Here is a 21446-nt window from a genome sequence, read left to right as displayed (position 1 = left end):
CAAGATGACTAAGAATGTTTATGAATAAGCGTTTTTACGCAAAACTGAGTAAAATGCAAAAATCAAGTCAAATACGTACTTAAAAACGACGAGTCGTAACAACTGTAGTAATAATCATTCGGGATAATATGCATGAGCTCATAGGTTGGCTGCCTTTTTCGTTCTTAAGAGCTCCATTATCCAACCTCTAAAATTAGCGACATGCCCCTAATAGGTGATCTACCGCAAACTTCCTATTGACGTATTTCTGCCAAACGGAACTATGTGCATTCTGACGTGAGCCCTATACTTTTAAAACAGGCTGGCCAAAAATCAGTACTTTTATGGTACTTTTTCAGTGCGATCCCAAGAAATTCCGTACCTCCTCAACAGAAAAATTCAGTACTATATCAGTACCTCCAATTGACAAAATTTGAAAAAATTAAATAATTTGAATATCTCGCTCAAAGTGAGACGAAAATGAAAAAAAATAAAGAACACTCCGGACTTTTTTGCAGAATTTCTGCATTTTTTCAGTACTTCCGGACCGCCCGTAAAAAACAGTACTATTTCCGGACTTTCCAGAAATTCCGGACTTGTAGACACCCTGGTTATGCATATATTCTTATGGGTCTCAGGATTCATGTCTTAAAGCACGAAGTTCCGTTCGGCAGAAATACGTCCAATTTTTCCTGAGGAAGAGTGTAATGTGGAGACCTCTCGATGCGCGACACCGCGGTCGAAGCGGCAAAAGTTGAAATTATCCGGGTGATTTGTGACGGACTGCGAAGAGGGAGCGGAACGGTGAACTCGTCAAAAGACGGATGAGAGTACGTTAAGAATTTAATCCGGCGCCATTTCCCGGGGAGAAGGCACGGATTTTCATGGAACAGGATTGATGGCACAAAGGCATGTAAGCGAACGTTTCCAAGTTCCAAGCCGGAGAGATGCAGTTTTGAGCCGGCTCCGATCGGAGATATGCAAATTCCGCGCTCCTTGACAAATGAGTGCCCAAGGAAACGAATTCATAGTCTCTTTAAAGTAAAATTAATGCTTCCATCCGCGCTCTTAAAACTGGCGCACTCGGAATCTCGGAATAAAAATCACACAATACCTAGCTTTGACGTCTTACTCAGGAGTGTAGTAGCGGCCGGAGTTTCTTCAAAATTATACTAATGAGTCATGTGCGCTAGTTACGAAATTGTGTTTTCTTGGGTCATTCTTGTGGGCCATCTAAAAATAATAAGATCCGTCTAAACAGCAACTCAATACTAACCGAGATATCGCGCTTTGACTTATCGACGGTGTAAGTCGGCAATCACATAACTCGGTTAGCGATATCACAGACTTCCTGTCATTCTTTCTTTTTTAAACGGAAAACTACTCAACGGCAATTCGTTAAAACTGCCGTGATTTTTCCTCTCTGTGCGAAGAAAATTCTGCATAAACTTCACGGAATGATGTCAATGTGTTCTCCTTTAAAAAATGACATAGAGGCGGAGATTTTCAGACACCGCTAACGAGATACGTGATTGCGGACTTACGCCGTCGATATACGTTCAATAACGTCATCCGCCGCGGTAGAGACCCCCTTGGTTTCTTCCACCTTACTTTCATTTGTCAGGGAGACACACATTTTTACTGGTTACTCCATGCGAAACTCGGATGAAAGCAAGGTAAAAGAAACCAAGGGTGTCCCTAACGCGATGGATGACGTTATTAAAAGAAATCGTCAAGGCGCGATATCTCGGTTGATAATGAACTTAGAGAGTTGCTGATTGGACAGTTCTTATTACTTTTAGCTGAGCTACAAGAATCAGGCATCGTAACGCGATTCTGTGACTAGCCCAAATGACCTATGGAATTGATATATCGATGGCTAACGAACTGACCCAGCACCCCTGCAAACCAACCCCAAGATGAGAAATTACCTTTTGGAGTCTGAGGTCGGCCAGCGTCTCAACGGCGACGACCCTGTCCTCGGGTGCCGCCTCCACCTCCTCCTCGGAGATCGGCAGGTCCTTGTAGAGGGCACCATCCACGTCCGCCCCGAGCTTCCGGTTCACGGCGTCGGCGTACACCTCCGCGAAGCTCACCACCCTCACTTCGCTCTTCCCCGGCTTCCGCCCCGCCGCCGCCCCCAACCCCCACGCCTTCTGGATCCGCCCCTGCGCGCACTCCTTCGGGCACTTGGTCGGGCTCCTCGCCCCGGACCCCGTCCGCGAAAGCGGCGCCTTCCCCGCCGGCACGAACACTTTCCGCTGACCTGCTTCCGGTGTCTTCGTTTCCGGTCTCTTCACTTCCGGCGTCTTCATTTCCGGTCTCTTTGCCTCCGGTGTCCTCACTTCCGGTCTGCCCGGCTTACGCCAATCAGGGCTCCGGGTTTGAACTTTGGAGGTCCCCTTCTTCGACTCGGACAACTCCAAGTCTGATCTTTCGACTTCCGGTCTTGCGGCCTTCCCCTTCGACGTGACTTTGGGGGCGCCTTTCTTTGAATAAACGGACTCGCAGGAACTGGCCAGGGAGGATTTCCCGTCTTGGTTTTTTATGATCTCCGAAGACTCTGAATCCGTCCGCTTGGCAGGTTTGTGGTTTCGCCGCTCCGGGAGTTCTTGGAGCTTCTTCTTGGACTCGCTGCAACCATTCATCAGCGTGACGCCCTCCGAGGACTCTGAGTTGACCCTCTCCTGGTTGCCCCAGTCCACGACCCTCTTGGCCGCGCCGTTGGCCTCGACGACCGAGTTCCTGATGACCTCCGACAGCTCCGAGTCGGATCTCTCGACGTGCTCGTGGTTCCGTTGAAGCCTCCGCCTCCTCGCCGCCAGCTTTTCGTCCTCCGGGCTCCGCCCCACGTCCTCCGGGCTCCGCCCCACGTCCGCCTTGAGGACCTGGCTCACGATCCGCGGCTTCGCGCACCCGTCCGTCACCGACGACATCGACTCCTGGCCGCTGTCCGAGTCGCTCGGCGCCCGCGTCGCGTCGTCCACCCTCACCCGCGTGACGTCATCCGCGCTCCCCCGGGTGACATCATCGACTCTAACTCGGGTGACGTCATCCGCGTTCCCCCGAGTGACGTCGTCCACTCTGACTCGAGTGACGTCTCCGACGTTGACGATGGAGACGTGCTTCTTGGCGGGTGCGGCGGGTTTGAGCGGGGAGACGCCGGTGGGTTTGCGGACGCTCGGTTTTTTGAGTGTCCGCTTCGCCGTGTCCGGGCTGTTGCGCAGGGAGCTCTCGAAAACGCCGAGCTTGAACATTTTCTCACTGGTTTGGACGTGGCATTGGATTTTTTTCGACGGTTCGTTGGATGAGAGTGTCCGGTACAATCGGTTGTTTCACTTTGAGGGTGACGAAACACTGATGAAACCGCTCAAGATGTTCGATTATATACTTTAAAACGATGTTCGATTACTGTGCGTTTGTATCGATTATTACACTACGTTCTACGGCCCGTTCTTTGAACATTGGTACTAATAGAACCATTTGAGGGAAGTATTTACGGTAGATTGTAAACTTTAAAGTGCTTTTCAAACACGCATTATTCAGTTAGACACTTTTATGAACTGTGTGATGGTGAAACAATGATAAAACGGTTGAAGACAAAATAATTCACGCGCACATTTTTGCTCGCACGGACGGACACACGCACTTCAGTTGAGTTTGATATTTCACCTTCCGTCGAAAAAAACTTGAAATCTTGTTAGAATAAACATTAACGTTATTCAGAGAGGAAAAGTTTCGGTTACAAGGAGCGAACTAAAGTTCAAAAAAGGTTCATCAAAAGGCTTCTAGCTCAGATTATCTATGTAGGTCGCACAGAAATTCAACTTTAGTAAATATACTATGGTCTCCAAGACGGAATACGAATCTTAGGATATCTATCAGAATTATTGGTTACCTGCACCAGTGGCGTGGCATGCTTCGCGACGTGTCGATTGATCTGCCATTCAAACCTCAAAAAAGGATCGATAAACATGGGGTTCGCAATGAACGCCTTACCTTACTAATCGATTCTTTACCATAGCATCAAATGGGGAAATATTGATAGTCGATCATTCACGCTTCGCCACTGACCAGCACCAAATTTCAGTTCCTTTTGCCGACAAATTGTGTTAACTGGACCGAAAACTGGTCTTCAAAATAAATGGAGATATCGTCACCTTCCAGCCAAAGTATCACAAGCGCTAAGTGACGTTTCAAAATTTCCGCCGCCGTTTTATTTTTTCACAGAGAGATTGTTGGTTGAATCTGTTCGAGTTTCACTGAGTTTTATCGGCAGCACAATTAAAATGCAGTGAAATTTTCAGATAGCTTCGTTGAAAAATTTCTCCGTAGAGAATTAAAATGGTGGCGGACATTTTTAAACGTCGCATGACCGGAAGGTGAGGATGTTGGCTCCGTAAGTGGAGCCTTTACAAGTCTTGCGGTTCTCAGAAATCTTTTTTTCTTCCGAGAATGGTTCAACCATCACGGGCGATTGTCTCGGAAATAATAACATTTGCGACTGGCTGTGAAATTCTCGAGTTTTAAGAGAATAACAGCGTCTCGCTGGAAACAAAACTTGCATGATATTCCTAGCACCGTAATTTGATTCGTCCGCACCAAAAAAGTTTAATTGGAGGAGTGTTGAAATGCACCAAATACGGCATCAGCAGGAATGAGATGAATGAATGAATGAAAGAGTGCAGGCGCGTCAAATTTCAAAAAAATCCGAGAATAATTTCGAGAGCATTGATGAGAATGCGGGCTTCGGCAACATGATTGATACGACTATACGAGCCGTGAGCTGTGAGGTACACAAATAAATCGAGACATTAACCCGTACATTCCCGCCTACGGGTGCAAGTCGTTTCGTAAACTAGCTTTCAAAATGGAAGATTTCAAGGTGACAAGAACGGCGACAACGAAGAGAACATAATATTCGCTGGGTACAAATCAGTAAAGAGAGCCTCTTATTCTGTTTTCCTGTTTTCCTTTTTTCTTTTACTGTTGTGTAACACAAAAACGTCATAAACGCCTTTTGAAATTTTTTGGAAACAATGTATCATAGCAGAAAAATTTGTGTACCTCGGGACAATGTTTTTACAGAACTCTTTCGCAAATACTATCCAGAACTTAACTTGAAAATTTGAGGTGCATGGGTAAAACAGTTTTTATTTTATGAAGTGTTAAGCTCCACAAAACGAGGGAAAATCTTGATGGATTTACGGCATTTTTGCTTAGCACGGCAGTACACTGAATGGTTCCATTCTCTCAACCCGACTTAGAGATTCGTTTTAGCGCAGATAATAGTGAGGGCCGTTTAAGTTTCACGTAGGTCAGCTATTTAAGGGAATCGATACATCGCAAAGCACTCCACGCCACTGGAATTGAGAAAAACGCTCCGAAAATGACTGAAAATCCAACCACGTTGAACTACATTTAGGAATTCGGAACTACAATCTCCGGCTCATTTGTAAAAACACTTACGTGCCTAGGGAAACTAATGCTGCATACGTTGTCCCGAAACCGAGGCATAAACTGCAGTTCCTGAGTGCAAAATGCAGTTGGGTTGATCTTTACTCCAGAACGCGGAGCGCGCGTCAATGGAGCTTTTTCCCATGGTCAGCAGGGCTCTCATTGTTTTTATCTCAATGGCAGGCGAGTCGCGGTCACAGAGCAGAAAAGTTCATGTCAAAGTAAGATATGACACGGCTCTAATTTGCGCCACCGACGGCGCGACTCTTGGTGTTGGTGTGCGATTGTAGAGGTGTCTGGGAGTGACTGAGAGCTAAATTGCGCTGGGTGCAGCACTATTTATTTTGTGAAATACAAGACGCCGAGTAAACTCCCGATCGCCCCGACCGGCCGTGGCAAAGTGGGCAAACAACCTATCGTCGCGGTTCTCGCGTAACGGCGTAACTCGAATTCCAAATGAGCCCTGGAAAGCGAAGAGACAAATGGGAAACAGGGCTTGCGTAGAGATTGCGATACGCTCTTGCGTCAAAGTTGCGACGCTATACGTGGCCACCGTTGTCAAGTGGAAATGCTCCTCGATCAAAGATGAAACAAACGAATTTAACTAGAGTACCATCATGAACAACAACAACAACAACAACAACAAAGTAAAAATGTGGCCCGAACTCCATGTGACGAGGTGGTAAACTAAGGCTGAGTTCACAGTATTTTACAGAGAAAGCGAGGCAATAAGTTCAAAAATCTCAATTAGGCTCAAATGAGCCAGTTGCGCTAGCCATAGAATCATGTTTTATGCTAAATTCTTGTAGAATAGCTAAAAATAATAAGATCTGTTGAAACAGCAACTTTCTACGTTCAATATTAACCGAGATATCGCGCCTTGAAAAACTCGATTCATGACGTCATCGACCACGGTAATATATGTACATACCATGTTATGCACTACTGCTGTGGATGAAGTTAAAAACACGACTTTTCAAAGGACGATATCTCGGTCAATATACAACGTAGAAAGTTGCTGTTCGGGCAGATCTTATTATTCATAGCTAATCTACAAGAATTAAGCATAAAAACATGATTCTGTGACCAGCGCAACTGGCCCATTCTTATGAGCTCTGACGAGTTTCAGTACAAGACTAAGAGGGGAGAGTGTTATACTCAGGAGGGTGCATTGGAAATTCACTGATACTCATTAAAGCTCAAAATTTTTGACTGTAATTGAAATTTTTGAACTTTCTGGCCTTGCTTCCCCCGCAAACATGGATGGAGAGTTAAAGCTGCTGGAGGATTCACCTATTATCGGCTCAGCCATCTGAGGCTTCAAGGAGCTCTTGGGGTCTAAAAAATGGCCGACATCAAATGCGGATGATTCAATGTGCACAGGATTTCTCCTGACCTATCCAGTTTTTCCTGACGGAAACCATCAGAATTCCCTGACGTATCACGTCAACTATTTGCACGCGTAGAACTGATAATGAAACATTTTCAGCATTCATTTCACTGCAATATATTGATTACAGAGACACGTGGACCTTTTTTTTCTCAAGTACTGCTTATTCAGTTGACTAACTAACGAACCATTTTTCTCGGGTATTATTTCTCCAATCGATTAAAATTGAGAGAAAAAAAAATCGGAGCATTACATCCTGAACTAGACTCAGATTCAGTTTGATTGTGCGGACACAGTGCTGGTGTTTTTTCCAGATTTTATAATGTCCGTCTTTTACAAAAATTTCCTGACTTTCCCCTAATTTTCCTCACCTGATGAAATTCTTTAAAATTTCCCGGTTCAGGTTTTCCAGCCCTGTAGACATCCTGGCATATGATTAGGTTTTTCTTCTCTGTAAGCAGAATATTCTGCATGAATTTCAAGCTGTAAATTTGGCTCGTTTCTCTACGAATTAATAAAATATAGGAGAGAAAGTTTTGAAACACCGCGAGAAAGATACGTGGTTTTGAACTTTAGCCGTGGAGATAATGCTTTAAAAATTTCATCTGAATTTTCTCGAGGTTATGAAGAGTGTGCTCACAAAACTTTAAGTCAAAACGTTGCTTTTTGTTATAAAAATAAATAATGAGGAGAAATCAAGGAGCATAAAATGCAGTTATGCTTGTTCAAATTAAATCCATCCAATTTATGATAGCGGCGATATCCAGAACAACGAGGGAACTCATTTTGAAGTCAAAATAGAGTGACAATAAGTTCTTGAAAAGTCGAGGGAAACCTGGCATAGTCAGTAAACTTTACTCAACCGTGAAAAGTCGGGAAATCTTGGTCTGGAACTTTGAATTTCCTTATTCCACAACTTTTGAATGACTCGAATGCTGCGGTGCTGAGGGGGAAAAGCCGTATCTGCATTCGGATCTTGCCAAATATCCCGCAGCAAAAAAATATTTCGATGGCTAGAAGCGAAACCACGTATCTCCATTAAGGTGTTTCAAAATCTCTGCTATTTTATTTTTTAAAAGAAAGACAAGTCCACTAAATAGCTTGATATTTCGATCAAAATGAAAAATCAAGGAAGTTTTCAAAAAATTCAGTTGACTATAGATTTCCAATGAAAACATAAAGTATGACAGGAAGTCTACAACATCGCAAACGGAGATACGTGGTTCCGCACTTTGACTATCGATATTTACTTTCGAGGTTCATCATTATTTGGACTACATTTTGCAATTTGGAACGATAAATTCCAGCTCGGCTTAAAAACAACGTATGTTCCATTAGTTTCCCTAGGCACATACGTGTTTTTCCAGAGGAGCCAGAATTATAGTTCCAAATTGCAAAATGCAGTCCATCTATCCTTGAAATTTTCAAATATTTCAGATGGAATTGCGAATGAATACTCTGAAAAATTGGAGGTACAATATTCGCAAGCTTCCTATCACGACTGTATGCTAAAACGAATCATTTTGAAACATAAATCTCCAGAGAAAAGGGCAACCCTGTTAATGTATTCGGCCCCTTGGCTGCAAGAAGAGTTTGCTTGAATATGACTGGGGTTCAGGGTACTCATCCATTACAGCACCAACAATGTATCTACTGGGACAGCATCATGAAAATTCTTCGCTTCCTCATTACCTTGCGTGTGTACTCATTACTATTTTCTCGACTCCCGAAAAGTCCTCTCCTCAGGGTGTTCCTAAAAGTTTGGCTTTTCCCTTATTTTTTCTTCATGGTTCACGGACTTTAAAATCTGAACGGGGCCGAATGTCTTTCTTAGACATAAAAGTAGCCGACTGTCGTTATGACCGATGCAAAAATACATTGAATCAATGTGATATTAACTGCAAGACCAACTGGAAATCACGTCGTTATATCACTGATACTTCGTTATATGCATGCGCGATGTCGCGATATCCCGTTTCCACTGTATTCTGTAGAAGCTACGTTGGAAAATTCGCGAAGAGTTTCAAAGAATTGCGTTGACTCGATTTTTGTCAAAATAATAGAGTGCAACAGGAAATTCAACGCAGAGAATTCAATGCAGAGTACGTGAAATGCACTTTCGTTGATTCCAGTTATCCAGTTAAGTCCGCCGAATGCGTCGTTGTCCTCACGAATTAAAGAGCGCAACTCCATTTTTATTTTGCCTTTGCCCTAACGAATTGCATTTTTACCAAGAGAATTTTGAGCATTTCTGATTCTTCGCTGATTCTTTCTCTGATCTTATGCAAGAAACAGAAACACTTCGGACGAAAATTGAACAGGTATATTCTTGTAAAAAATGAATTGTTTTGAGTGAATTTTGCACCCTTGGAATGGCGTGCGTGAACGACGGATTATCCATTGAGCGATTAGAGCTCTAGCATCGAAACTTCACCTAAAAATACTCTTCGGAATAGCCAACAGCGAAGTTGCGAGAGCAAATTAGTCGGAACGGCGCTAGGTTTGGCGGCCTGGTGGTACCTGTTGGGTCCTTCCTACGGAGAGTTGAGTTGCATAACTCAATCTCTCAACACCATCGGGCGGGAACCGGGCACCTGCGGGCACAACGTCCGCATCCTCGCTCCATTCATCATCAATTATCGATATTTGCCCATCTGAAGCCGTTGTAAATAATCGATTATTAAGGTGGTCATTGCGAACACCCAATTAATCGATCATTTTCCATAGGTTTTATTGGCAGATCAATCGATAAATCGCAAAACTCGCCACGCCACTCCTCCATTCCCGCATCTGCCGCACAACGCGTCACTCGCAAATCGAATATCAGAGCGTTCCCTCTTCTCCCCGAAGGGACTGCAGTTTCCGCCGCTGCACCGTGTTGCAGGGGACGGGGATGCAGAAGGATGCACCGGGGGGGGGGGGGGGGGGTTGAATTGAATAATATTAGCGTGCGGAGTCCCGTCAAAGTGTGAGTGTCAATAACCCTTTCCGACTCTATTCTTTCTCGACGAGTTGGTCACGAAAGACATCGAGAAAATTCCGGCATCAAAAATGACTTCTAAACAGTCAATTTTTCCTCATGAAAGCTTTCCTCGGATTGTTGTGTCTCACCTTCTCGATGCTTAAGAACGAGGAATTTCCTATCCTCCCCCTCCTTAATTTTGGACGGGAAATTGTGTATCAAGAAACGAAAATAATCTTACGGTTTCTCTACTTTTCACGAAAAGCGATCGCATATTTTCACCACTGTGAGCAACTTCATTTTTGGGGGTCACTTCCCAAAGAGGAGCTACCCCTGCTTTTGGAGGTTAAGGGGCCTCCCCGAGTAAAGTTTGAAAAATGGGCCTGTTTCAAACTGCAGTTAGAGCAATACGCAACTAGAGCAACTCGAGAAATACGTATTTGAAGTTTCGAAATCGCATGGATCCTTATGGCGGAAATAAAGTTTCAACTGACTTTTTGATGTTTAAACATTAGAATTCGGGAGCGGAGTTTTTCTCAGAATATGCATTAAGACTAGTTTTCGTTGAAATCATTAATAGCTCAATTTTTTCGAAAACTGCACTTATGCGCCTTGTCTTCCAAGCCTCTCAATTGAGCCCAATCAAAGATAAGTATTCTTGGACAAACCCCTCACATTTTCTACAGGGGGCCAAGTATAGATTTAAGGGGGGTGGGGGGGAGCAGGCCCCCTCGACCCCTCTCCAGTAGTCTCCACCCACACCTACATTGCCTTGCTAAGGAAAATCGCCGTATGAACATTCGAGAGTTGCCAAATTTCCCCGGATGAAACAGGTATTTATGACGAAATTTATGCATATTTTCACTTGAAATTTTCAGATATTTTAGATCAAATCGTAAACAAAATTGACTAAAAATTCTGAAAAAAAATATTTACAACTTCTCCAGTAAATTCCTATTTTATCGAAGGAAACTTGGCTCATACGGCGTTCTTCCTTAGCACAGCAGTACAGTGAAAGCCCGCGGTCGAAAATAGCAGACCTGCTCGCGCTGTTACTATGCGAGCGTATTTTTCCATGTACTTTTCTTTCAGCGAGCGAGGATTTCCGCGAACTCGCAACGATGCGACACGGCGCGGTGCCGCGTGTTTGTTGAAAAGTCCAAGTGGACAATAATCGCATTCAACATCCGGGCCCGGGCCCGGTGGCTCTTGTGCAGAATTCCCTCGACAGAGAAAAACCGCAACAAACGAGTCAACAACAACCGGCACCTTCCTTCAACTAATGATGTTTGCGTCTTCACAGTCGGTAAACGATTATGCTACGCGTTCTTCGTTCTGCAACAATGATACTTGTATTCCTTCGGTGACTTATCAGTTCCACCCACGTGGTTATTTTAGCCTCATTCAGAGGCTACGTCATTCTTCCGATATTCGATAAATACGTGTTCGATGACTCGAGTGTAAACAAGCATGTAACCTCGAGTCCAACTCCTGCATCGAGCACTAATGGTGTCATTTCGACTCTTTTACGCATTCGGCCATCCCGTCTTAACAGGGTTGCCACAGAATTTGGAAAATTAAATTCCTTCACATTTCCCTGATTTTCTTGACACATTTCGGGTGAAATTTTCTGACAATTGAACAAATGCAATATTGTTAAAAAGTTAGAAACAGTTTCCAGGCAAAATTTGTACATCGGAACGTCAAACTAATTCAAAAAAGGGAATAAAGGTGATTTGACGATTTTACCCTGATATTTCCCGGCTTTCCCTGACGTTTTTGTCATTTTCCCTGACATTTCCCGGTTTTCCCTGACATTTTTGTCATTTCCCCTAACATTTTCCCTGACTGGCTTTTCCCTGGCTTTTTAGAATTCCCTAACATTCCTTGGTTTTCCCTGACCGTGGTAACCCGTGGCGAGGGTATATCTTCGTTTCCTTCACAAAGAAACGTAACTACATTTCAATGTTGCCAAATTTCGTCTAACAAATTGCATTTTTACCACAAGAATCTTGTGAATTTTTGACTGAAAAATTCACCGATTGTACTTCTCATCTCAAGCAAAAAGCCGAAGGATTTGGAACCGACATTGCACAAGTACATTTGTGTAGAAAAATGGACTTATATGAGTCAATTTTGGAATGGAAATACGTTCTTTCGTCCGAGTCATTGAGTCATTTCGATCAGCAAATCCCCAGAAGAACATTATTTCGCTCAAGGTACTTTATCGAATCAAGGCCTCATATTATCCAGCAAGTTTTTAGTTGAAAGTTCAAAAGTAGATGTGCTCATCGAGAGCGACATGTTCACGTATATGCTCTTATGTTCATGGTGGTGAAAATATCGAATGAGTCAAATAGTTGGGAAGCACTCTCATTCATTCATCCATTCGCTGATACGTATACGATGGAAAAAATAATGGAAAATTAATTCAAAAAATTGGGGAGAAACATGATTTTTTATGAATTTATGATCTTACTTGCTTTTTTCCTATCTATTTTAAGATAGGGTAGCGAGAGAGACCGAAAGTTCAAAGTTTCCGATGCTGATTTTAGATAGAGAGATAGAAAAAGAGAAACGCCCTTCCGTCAAAGGAACGACGATGTAGACGGAGTAAGGAGGGTGCGATGGTTTTAAGTCAATACGTGGCTCTAACGTTGGTGGGTATACACAGAGACAAAAACTTAGGTTTCAGAGACTGAAGCGATATAAGTTTCGGATCACGGAAACCCAATTTCGGGAAGCTGAACTAAAGATTAATTTCTACGACCAAAAACCACGAGTATCTTATGAGAAAAAAAATGTTCAATATGAACCAAACTTTTTTGCTCATTGAATGCACATGCGTAGGTCCTCCGGCATGAAATGGGCCGCGTTCAGCAAAAAGGAACCAAACCACATCAGCTACTGCCGAATTTAACCGGGCAATTTTTAACAGGAGAACGTTTTTGCAGATTGTGGAGAGATGAAACTTCAAACCTCTTTTTCTCAGTTTCAAGTTCATGTGGCTTGGTTCCCGTCTGATGAACTCGGTCCGTTTGAACTTAAAAAAGAAAAAGAAATTAATTTTTCTGAAATTGCTCATTACGATAATTTCACATGCGACACTGGGTCGGCCTTTCGGCCTTGTTGGACAGGATCCACGATTACCGTCGGTGCCAACGAGCGAGCAAACAAACGAAGGAACTAATTTACCCGCTCGGAGAAAGCGGCCGGGCTGCGGCTAGAAAGTGCGGCGGCGGCCACGCACGTAAACGTAAACGCAAACGTAAACACAAACGCGGGCCGACGACGACGGACGCTGGATTCTGCGTCTGCGGACGGGACGCGCGCGCGGTCTCGGTTCGGGCACGACTGGCCATGCGCCGCCGACCGCGGGTCCTCCGAGCCACCAGTCGGCTGACGGATGGACGGATCAACGGCAGGCGTCGGGATACCGCCCGCATCGCAGCCGTGTCGGGCGGGTTCTTCGAGTCGCCGCTTGAAGGCGAATCTTAGACCCGGCTCCGAGCGTCGAGCCTCCGGATCGCGGTGACTGAGGAGAGTCAAGCGTCGAGAGGAGGGAATGGATTGGGCGTACAGTTGCTTTAAAAAGAACTGTTTCGATTCGATCGACATGAAGTTCGACACAAGTTCGATCGACGATTAATTTTAAAAATCGGTATCGATCGAAAACAAAAAAGTGAATCGATCGAAACCGATTCAATCGGCAAGATTCGATCGACACCGATTCAAACAACAAGATTCGATCGATTCACGGGTATGTCGATCGACTCACGGATTTTTACATCGAATCGGTGTCGGTCGAATCACGTCAATCGGCTCACGTTTCAGTTTTTCGATCGATTCATGTCGATCGAATCGACATTGGGTTTTTTTTAAATAATCTGTCGATTGATGCATGTTTTCGTTTTTCGATTGATTCATGTGGTATCAAAATCGACACTGGTTTTTTAAGAATTTGTAGATGGAATCGGTGTCGATCAACTCACGTAAATCGATTCAAGTTTCCATTTTCCGATCGATTCATGTCGATCGAATCCATACACTCCGTGCAGGGAACGGGATAGTCCCTGAGGTGTATGCGGTCGTGATAACTATCGATACATTCCTTAATGTTTTAGTAACTGCGCTCGTAGGAATCACTGCCTACGTTAAAACTCTTTTCGGGATTGAAAATTGTTTTTAGATCATGAGCATTAGAACTATCTTCATCGTGGTTTTCGCAAAATTCTTTGAAATATTGCGCTCTCAAGGTAGAGCACAGTGCCGACGAAAAAAAGAAATGGCTCAAGTGCGAAACGACGTATCTCCGTTTGCAACGTTGCAGATTTCCTGTCACACTTCATTTTTTAAATAGAAAACTAATCGACTCAATTCCTTGATCTATCTTCTCTAATAACAGAATATTCCACAGAGATTTCAAGCTATATAGCGGACTTATATCTCTTCAAAAAAATAAAATAGGAGCAGAGATTTTAAAACACCGAAATAAAAATACGTGGTTTCACTCTAAGTCATCGAAATGGCTAATAGAGGAAATAGACTTAAATCTCAGTCTGAGTGTATGGCGTCGTATGTACCGTTTTCGTGTTCATCTCTACTTTTCACACGTTTTTAATACAAATTCCGTCATAATTTTGTCAAGACACTGTTCTTCGAAACACATAGTATAAGAATCAAAAGTAAAATGACATAGATAAACAACCCCCCCCCCCCCCCCCCACATACCGTGTTCTTTCTTGGCAAGGTAGATGAGAGGGTCAAATCGCGAATCAACCCCCGCTCGGTAAATTCACTCTGAAACTTGCTTGGAAAATCCAGCCGGCCGGTATTTGAAGCCCTTGACGAGCCTTTGAACCTGCACTATTATTTTCAGTGTTTCACTTGTTCTGTCATCGGTTTTGTGCATATTAATATTCGACCTACACAAAGGCATATTTTATGGAGATAAAAGCGAGTGCACTGCAATGTTGCCAAGCTCACAGAAACAAAATAATTGGAACTCTCAACATGATGTCTTATTTCAGACCCAACCTACTGAATTCGCAGTCTAAGTCTTAACATTGCTTTTTGTGGCGTAGGCTGAGATATTCTCCGAAAGTCAGAAAGTAACATTTTCTAAATCTCGAGTTTTAAACAGTACCGACTAGCAGTTTTTGTACTAACTCTCGGAATGAATATCCTTTTATCGATTCCTTTTTGAGATTCTGTGTCTAGAGAAGTGATTGACTTGGAAAGCAAGAAAAAAACTGAGAAAATATTCTACCCGAGAGTTGCTTGTCTTACATACTACGAGGGTCATCCAAAAAGTAAGTTTCCCTACCTTGTATCTTCCGAACGAAAAGAGATAAATCAAATCGGTAAAAGGGCACATATTAGGCATACTCTAAGCTTTAAAACAAGCTCAAGATTTTGAAAATCGGTCAAGGGGTTCGCGAGTAAACTTAATTTTACTGAGACAACCTCCTGTCGCCGCGTGCCCACCTCCGGGGTCAGGATGCGCGGAAAGTCGATTATAGAAGACTCGGGTTATCGCCTCTACACATCACATCAACAAGGAATTTTAATGTTTTCATTGAGTAGGCCTTACCCTACTCTTTGACATAGTCTCCACATCTTCTTTGACATTTTTGATATCATTACAGCAGCTTCTTCATGCCTTCCGCGTAGAAGCTTTCGCCTTGACTCTGAAACCAGTCATTGACAGCGATCTGTACCTCTGAATCGGTTGAAAATCGCTTCCATCGTGGAAGTTTTTCCGCTTGGGAACAAATGAAAGTCACATGAAGCCAAAGTACGAAAGTTTGAAGGATTGGGGGAAAATTTCCCTACGTAAAGCAACTGATTTGGGAGTGCAGATCGCTGTCAATGACTAGTTTCGGAGCCAAGACGAGATCTCCTACGCGGAGGGCGTCAAGAAGCTGTTGTAATGATAACCAAAAATGTCAAAGAAGATGTGGAGACTACGTCAAAAAGTAAGGTAACTACTACTAACTACTAGTAAGGTAGTTACTCAATGAAAACTTTAACATTTCCTCTTGATGTGATGTATAGAGGCGATAACCCGAGTCTTCTATAATCGACTCTCCGCGCATCCTGACCCCGGAGGTGGGCACGCGGCGACAGGAGGTTGTCCCAGTAAAATTAAGTTTACTCGCGAACTCCTTGACCGATTTTCAAAAACTTGAGCTTGTTTTAAAGCTTAGAGTATGCCTAATATGTGCCTTTTTACCGATTTGATTAATCTCTTTTCGTTTGGAAGATACAAGGTAGGGAAACGTACTTTTTGGATGACCCTCGTAAGATGAAGAATGTAGTCGAGAGGTCTTAAAGATCAGTTTTCGCTCGAATGTTCGTATGCTTTAATATTTTCCTATCTTTTTTTACAATTTTGAGAAGTTAGGTGAAAGTTGTTAAAATTAATAAGTATTTCAATACCGGTCTAATTTCTGTTTACTAGCTCTCACCGAGTCACGAGAACGATGTAGTATATGTAGCTCAACAGTGGCAAAGCGTGAAAGATAGATTATTGTTAATTCCATTTGAAGCTATGCTAAAGAATAAATTATTAAGGTGTCCGTTGCGAACATTCTATTTATCGATCCTTTTCCATGGGTTAAAACGGTGGATCGATCTAAACATCGTCATAAAGACGGTATATGCATACCCCCACGCCACTGAAACTCAACTGGGGATCTGAGCAGGAACTTCCCTGGTAAAAATTGGCAGTAGAATCTGTGTTCCAAAATACCATAGATCTACAGCCGGATGTAAGATTTCCAATAGCTTTTACAGCCGGCTACACAATTTCTTATAACCTTTTATAGCCGATGGCGATTATGCAACAGCCAGGCGATAAAGTGTATGCTAAACGTTACTAATTACGGATGCTAGGACTTAGTGAGTTTTCGGAATACTGTTCTCTTTTTGGGCCGTAGTATCTTGATTTATTTTGCGAGGAAAGCTCCGTACTTTTGATGAATGCCTGCCATTACTAATATATTAGAGCGCTTTGAGTTTCGTATGATACTGTGCAATACCTCTGGTGTGAAATAGTTGCCTCAAGCGCCGTGGCACGCTGCGGTGAGGCAGGCGGACAGCCAGCGCGGAACGCGCATTGGCGCCTACAAACCTAACAGGGATACTTCACGCGTTGCGCAATGCGTGAAGTATCCCTATTAGGTTTGTAGGCGCCAGTGCGTCGCCGCTCCGCTTTGTGTTAGGCTCTAATATTAATTTAATCAGGCGGAGTCAGCGTTATTCAACTCATGATTTTGAAATGTTTGCACATCCTGTATGGATTATTCTCATTTTAATTGATGAAAAAAAATATGTAATAAAGGAAAATATAACGTGTGTTTTGTAAATATTAAGGTGGTTCCGTTTCAAACTTAATGATTTCCAAAGCACACGAATTTCTACACAATTTCTTATAGCCTTTTATAATCGATGGCGAAAAAGCAACAGCCAGCGATATAAAGTGTAAAGCCCGGCGATAGGAACTATAGCCCGGCTGCATAATTTTTTATCGCTGCGTATAGCCCGGGCCGTATGATTTTCTCGCATTCTACAGTCAGCTATCTGATTTTCTGTAGCCTTCTTTAGCCGGCTATAAGAATTCCTATGGTATTACGAAACGCAGCTCTTATCGCCAATTTTTACCAGGGTTTCCCGCAAAAAGTTCCCACAGTGAAAAATCTTTGATTGATCGTTCCCTCTGCTTAGAGACGATTCGACTGCGCTAAGCAGGAAGAGACCAAGCCACATGAGCTGTTTCTAGATTTAAATCGGCAGTTTAATTTTTTACATGAAAACGGTTGGGCGGATTTTTGTTCAAATTTCAGTGAAGTTATGGCATAGTACGAAGTAAATTCCTAACAATTTTAAAGGGATCCACACAAACGCTTTCTTGTAAAAAATAAAATTTTCCACTTAAATTTGGTAATAGCTGATGTGGTTTGGTTCCTTTCCTGCTAAAGCGGTTCAATTTTCCTTGTTAATGCAGTTCCTTTTGCGATTTTTTTTAGATCTTTCTCACGAATCTAAAGTTTATTTTGGACGAAGCCGGTGGCACCACCGCGCTTTTCCCCCAATTGTGCGTCGAAATATTCAGCTGAATTCCGAGCCGCTCCCGTAGGAACTGGGAGTCCCTCGGGAGAAGCCCTCTGCCCTCTTCCGGCGCCATTAGTGGATTTCGCTACAATTTCTTGGCGTTAATTTCATCAAGAGCGCAAACCGGATCACGTTCACCGACTCTGACAGTTTTGAAATCACGGGGCCGCGCCACGCCGAGCGTCGGACCTCATCAGTGAGCGAACATTGGCGAGTGGTGAAGCCACGCTTCCACAGCCGGCAATCGACACCAAGTTGCCCGAAAGAACAACTCAACATGGACTCTTTAAAAGCAGGAATGGAGATGTTGCATGTGTGAGAAATTTGCGATTTGACTATTGATTCGAATGTAAAGGTTCATGAGAAACACGATGGTCCCACTGGTTTTCTCTGAAAACAACTCCCAAGCTCAAAAAAAGCTCTCAAGTTGAGGCCAAAATGGAGGGGATATCCCACGCTATCCTGAGAGTCCACCTCTACATCAAGACGAACTCTCCATGCAAAGATAGGGAGCAAATACATTAGCAGGGTTGCCGTGTTTTCAGTTTTAGAGTCCCCAAATAAGTGGCAGTCCTGTCAATGTATTTGCTCCCTATCTTTGCATGGAGAGTTCGTCTTGATGTAGTGGTGGACTCTCAGGATAGCGTGGGATATCCCCTCCATTTTGGCCTCAACTTGAGAGCTTTTTTTGAGCTTGGGAGTTGTTTTCAGAGAAAACCAGTGGCACCATAGTGTTTCTCGCAAACTTTTACATAAGAATCAATAGTCAAATCGCAAATTCCTCACACATGCAACATCTCCATTAAGTATACGTGAATGATGATTTACTTAGAAGTAGAATTTCCCGACGAAATTTAACTTAAGAATTGGTTGTTTTCAAAAAGGAACAGGTCTACTTCTTGAAGAGTCTTACATTTAGTCAGGATGTTCATATATGCAACTCAAGGCTCATGCAAAAATGAAATTGTTCCCTTTGAAAACAACCGATTCTTGTGAGGAGTACGCTTTTGTACGTTCATACTCGATCGTTACGACTCGTCTTAAATGAGACATGAATGAGAATCAAATGAAACCCGCGGTTCTCCTTCAATTGCGCCGGTTATGCAATCTGAGCTACTCAAGGGTTAAAATAGTTGTATCACGTATTTGGCTCTGACAGTACAGAATTTTGACGTAACGGCTATAACTTTAAAATGCGAAGATTCAGGAATTTTGTATGCTTCTACGTTCGTACAGAGCAAAGGAGCTAAAGTAATTGCTTTTAATAATTTTTGTTTTAATTTGAGGAAGAAAGAGACCCGGAAAATCATACACCGCAAAAAGTCCAAAGATAATGGCGGAATTTTGGGGAGTTTGGCCGATTGATGAAATGCGAGTGGAGATATTGGCGGATCCAACAAACAGGCAAAATTGTCTGTTCTCCATGTACGCATATGGAAATGGATATCGATTCTTGGAGGGGCCAAGTTCTCCGACAATAATCGATTATTTAGCATAAATTTCAATGAAGAAAATCCGGTGTTTCAAAACTGCTGGATTCGACTTTGAGCGAGGAAAAATGAGGGCTCAGAGAAAAATCAGGTGGGCAGTATTTTAACAACAGTATATCTGGCATGTTTCGTTGGTTTTAAGAAATGTGAGCAAAAACAATGGAGTATTCTCCCGTTTTCTTGATTTTTTTCATCTTTTGAAGGGAAGGGTATCGATAAGAGCCCATCCTAGATGAATTCTCACAACTCTACGGATTTGTGCTCATTGAAGGTCTAAATTTTACGGAAAATATCAAGATTTGGTTGATTCCTGTCTTTTTAGGAATTTGGCAAACAATCTGGATTTTAACCCGCAAAACTCGCAATTAGGTCCAGTATCAGACATGAAAAGTCAGGAATTGACCAGACCATGATACATTCCTTATTTAGACCTTCAATCATCAAAAAATCATAGAATAGAGCATTTGCAGGTGTCTGAAATTTGACGAATTTCGTATTTAAATGGAAACTACTGAGTGAACTGAACACGAGGATACCCTTGGTTCATGAATTGAACAATTATTGGAGAATATATGACAAAATGGTCTAATATGCTAAAATACGTGTGCATAAATGGGAAATGCCGCCAAATGACATCACTAGGCGGTGCATTTTCTCGCTGACGAATCTATTTTTATAATATTTCCCACATCAGATAAAAATTATCGAAAATGATGTGAAATCAGCTCTTTGAGCACTTTCAGATGAAGCAATAAAAAATTTGCATGCAAATCCTGCATTGTGGAAATTTAGCTTGGGTGGGCCCTAAACAGTCTTTATCGATACCCCTCCTTTGACAAAGGACAAGACGAGTATTTTAAGCATTGAAACTTTTCCCCGTCATTTTGTTCTCGTGAAGTAGAAAAAAACCCCTGATATTATTGGAGGAATTTAAAAGCGTCACAAGCTGTTTGCGTAAGCGGGGCCTAACTGTTCCGGGCTCCGGAGACGTGCTAATTGCAGTTGCCCGGCTGGAGCGTTGCAACTTGATTAAATTCAATGACAACTTGTAATCCCGGGAGATCGCTTCTGCATGGGTTCCGCCGCGCCAATCCATGCGTCCGTTATCTCTCCTGCTCAGGTGGATTTTTGCCTGAAACCCGGGGGCGCCACGCGTTACGTCACGCACGCCGAGGGGAGCGCTCCCGTGCTAAGGAAAAATGTCGTATGAACATTCCAGAGTTGCCAAATTTCCTCCAATTAAATGATCACTTTGTAGAAAAATTGTGAATCTTTTTCTTTGAAATTTTCAGACACTTTAGGTCAAATTACAAACAAAATTATCTAAGAAATTGGCGGGAAAATATTAAAAAATGTTCCTGAAAATGAGTGATTTGCCAGAGGACATTTGGCAACGCCTGCAGGTTCATACGACGTTTTTCCTTAGCACGGCAGAGCAGTGTCACAGCTTTGCGGGGGCTTTTGCAGGGAATGGAACTTTACATAATGCGAGCGGCAGTCGCTTGTTCTTGCGTTTACAGAGGTCAGCGAGTGAAAATATGACAATTTTGAATGGCTTCTATAATTTGTCAGCTTCCGTCCGAAGTATCACAGGCGCCATGCGACGTTTCAAAATTTTCGCCGTCATGCTATTATTTTATAGAGAAACTGTTGTTTGAAACTATTAGAAAATTTCACTGAATTTTATCGGCAGCACACGGTCTGTAAAAAAGTAAGATGACGGCGGAAATTTTTAACCGTCACATGGCACTTGTGATAATTCGGCCGGAAGGTGACGAATTGAGGTGCTTCGGGGACAAGTGCGATCTTTGAAAAAATTAATATGTTACAGATTTCAAGCAAAACTAGTCTTAGTGCATATCCTGCTAACAATTCGATTCCAAATTTCAATTTTTAAGGGTGAAAAAGTCGGTTTGAACTTTCTTTCCGTCATACGGATCAATGTAATTTCGAAATATCAAACACGTAATTCGCGAAATAGCAAAAACTGCACTTATGCGTCTTGTCCTCCACGCCCCTCAATTATGGTCCGTTGGGTAAATGAACGTGGAAA

General features: G+C 42.9%; 1 protein-coding gene across 2 annotated transcripts in view; it reads right to left on the bottom strand.

Annotated features, from left to right (window-relative positions):
• The window catches only part of Mhcl (Myosin heavy chain-like), a 276806-nt gene that overhangs the window by 210538 nt on the left and 44822 nt on the right, over positions 1-21446 (bottom strand). Inside the window, exon 1 of one of the 2 annotated variants that reach the window (XM_019046689.2) lies at positions 1911-3287. The exons of the other annotated variant lie outside the window; for it this stretch is intronic. Within the exon in view, the coding sequence (XP_018902234.2) occupies positions 1911-3236 (1326 nt within the window). The 5' untranslated portion in view covers positions 3237-3287. Of the gene's footprint in view, positions 1-1910; positions 3288-21446 lie in introns of those variants that run through there. 2 annotated transcript variants of the gene reach the window in all.

The sequence above is a fragment of the Bemisia tabaci genome, chromosome 6 (genome assembly GCF_918797505.1).
Source record: "Bemisia tabaci chromosome 6, PGI_BMITA_v3".
Lineage (NCBI taxonomy): Eukaryota > Metazoa > Arthropoda > Insecta > Hemiptera > Aleyrodidae > Bemisia > Bemisia tabaci.
This window is presented reverse-complemented; position numbering and strand designations above follow the sequence as displayed.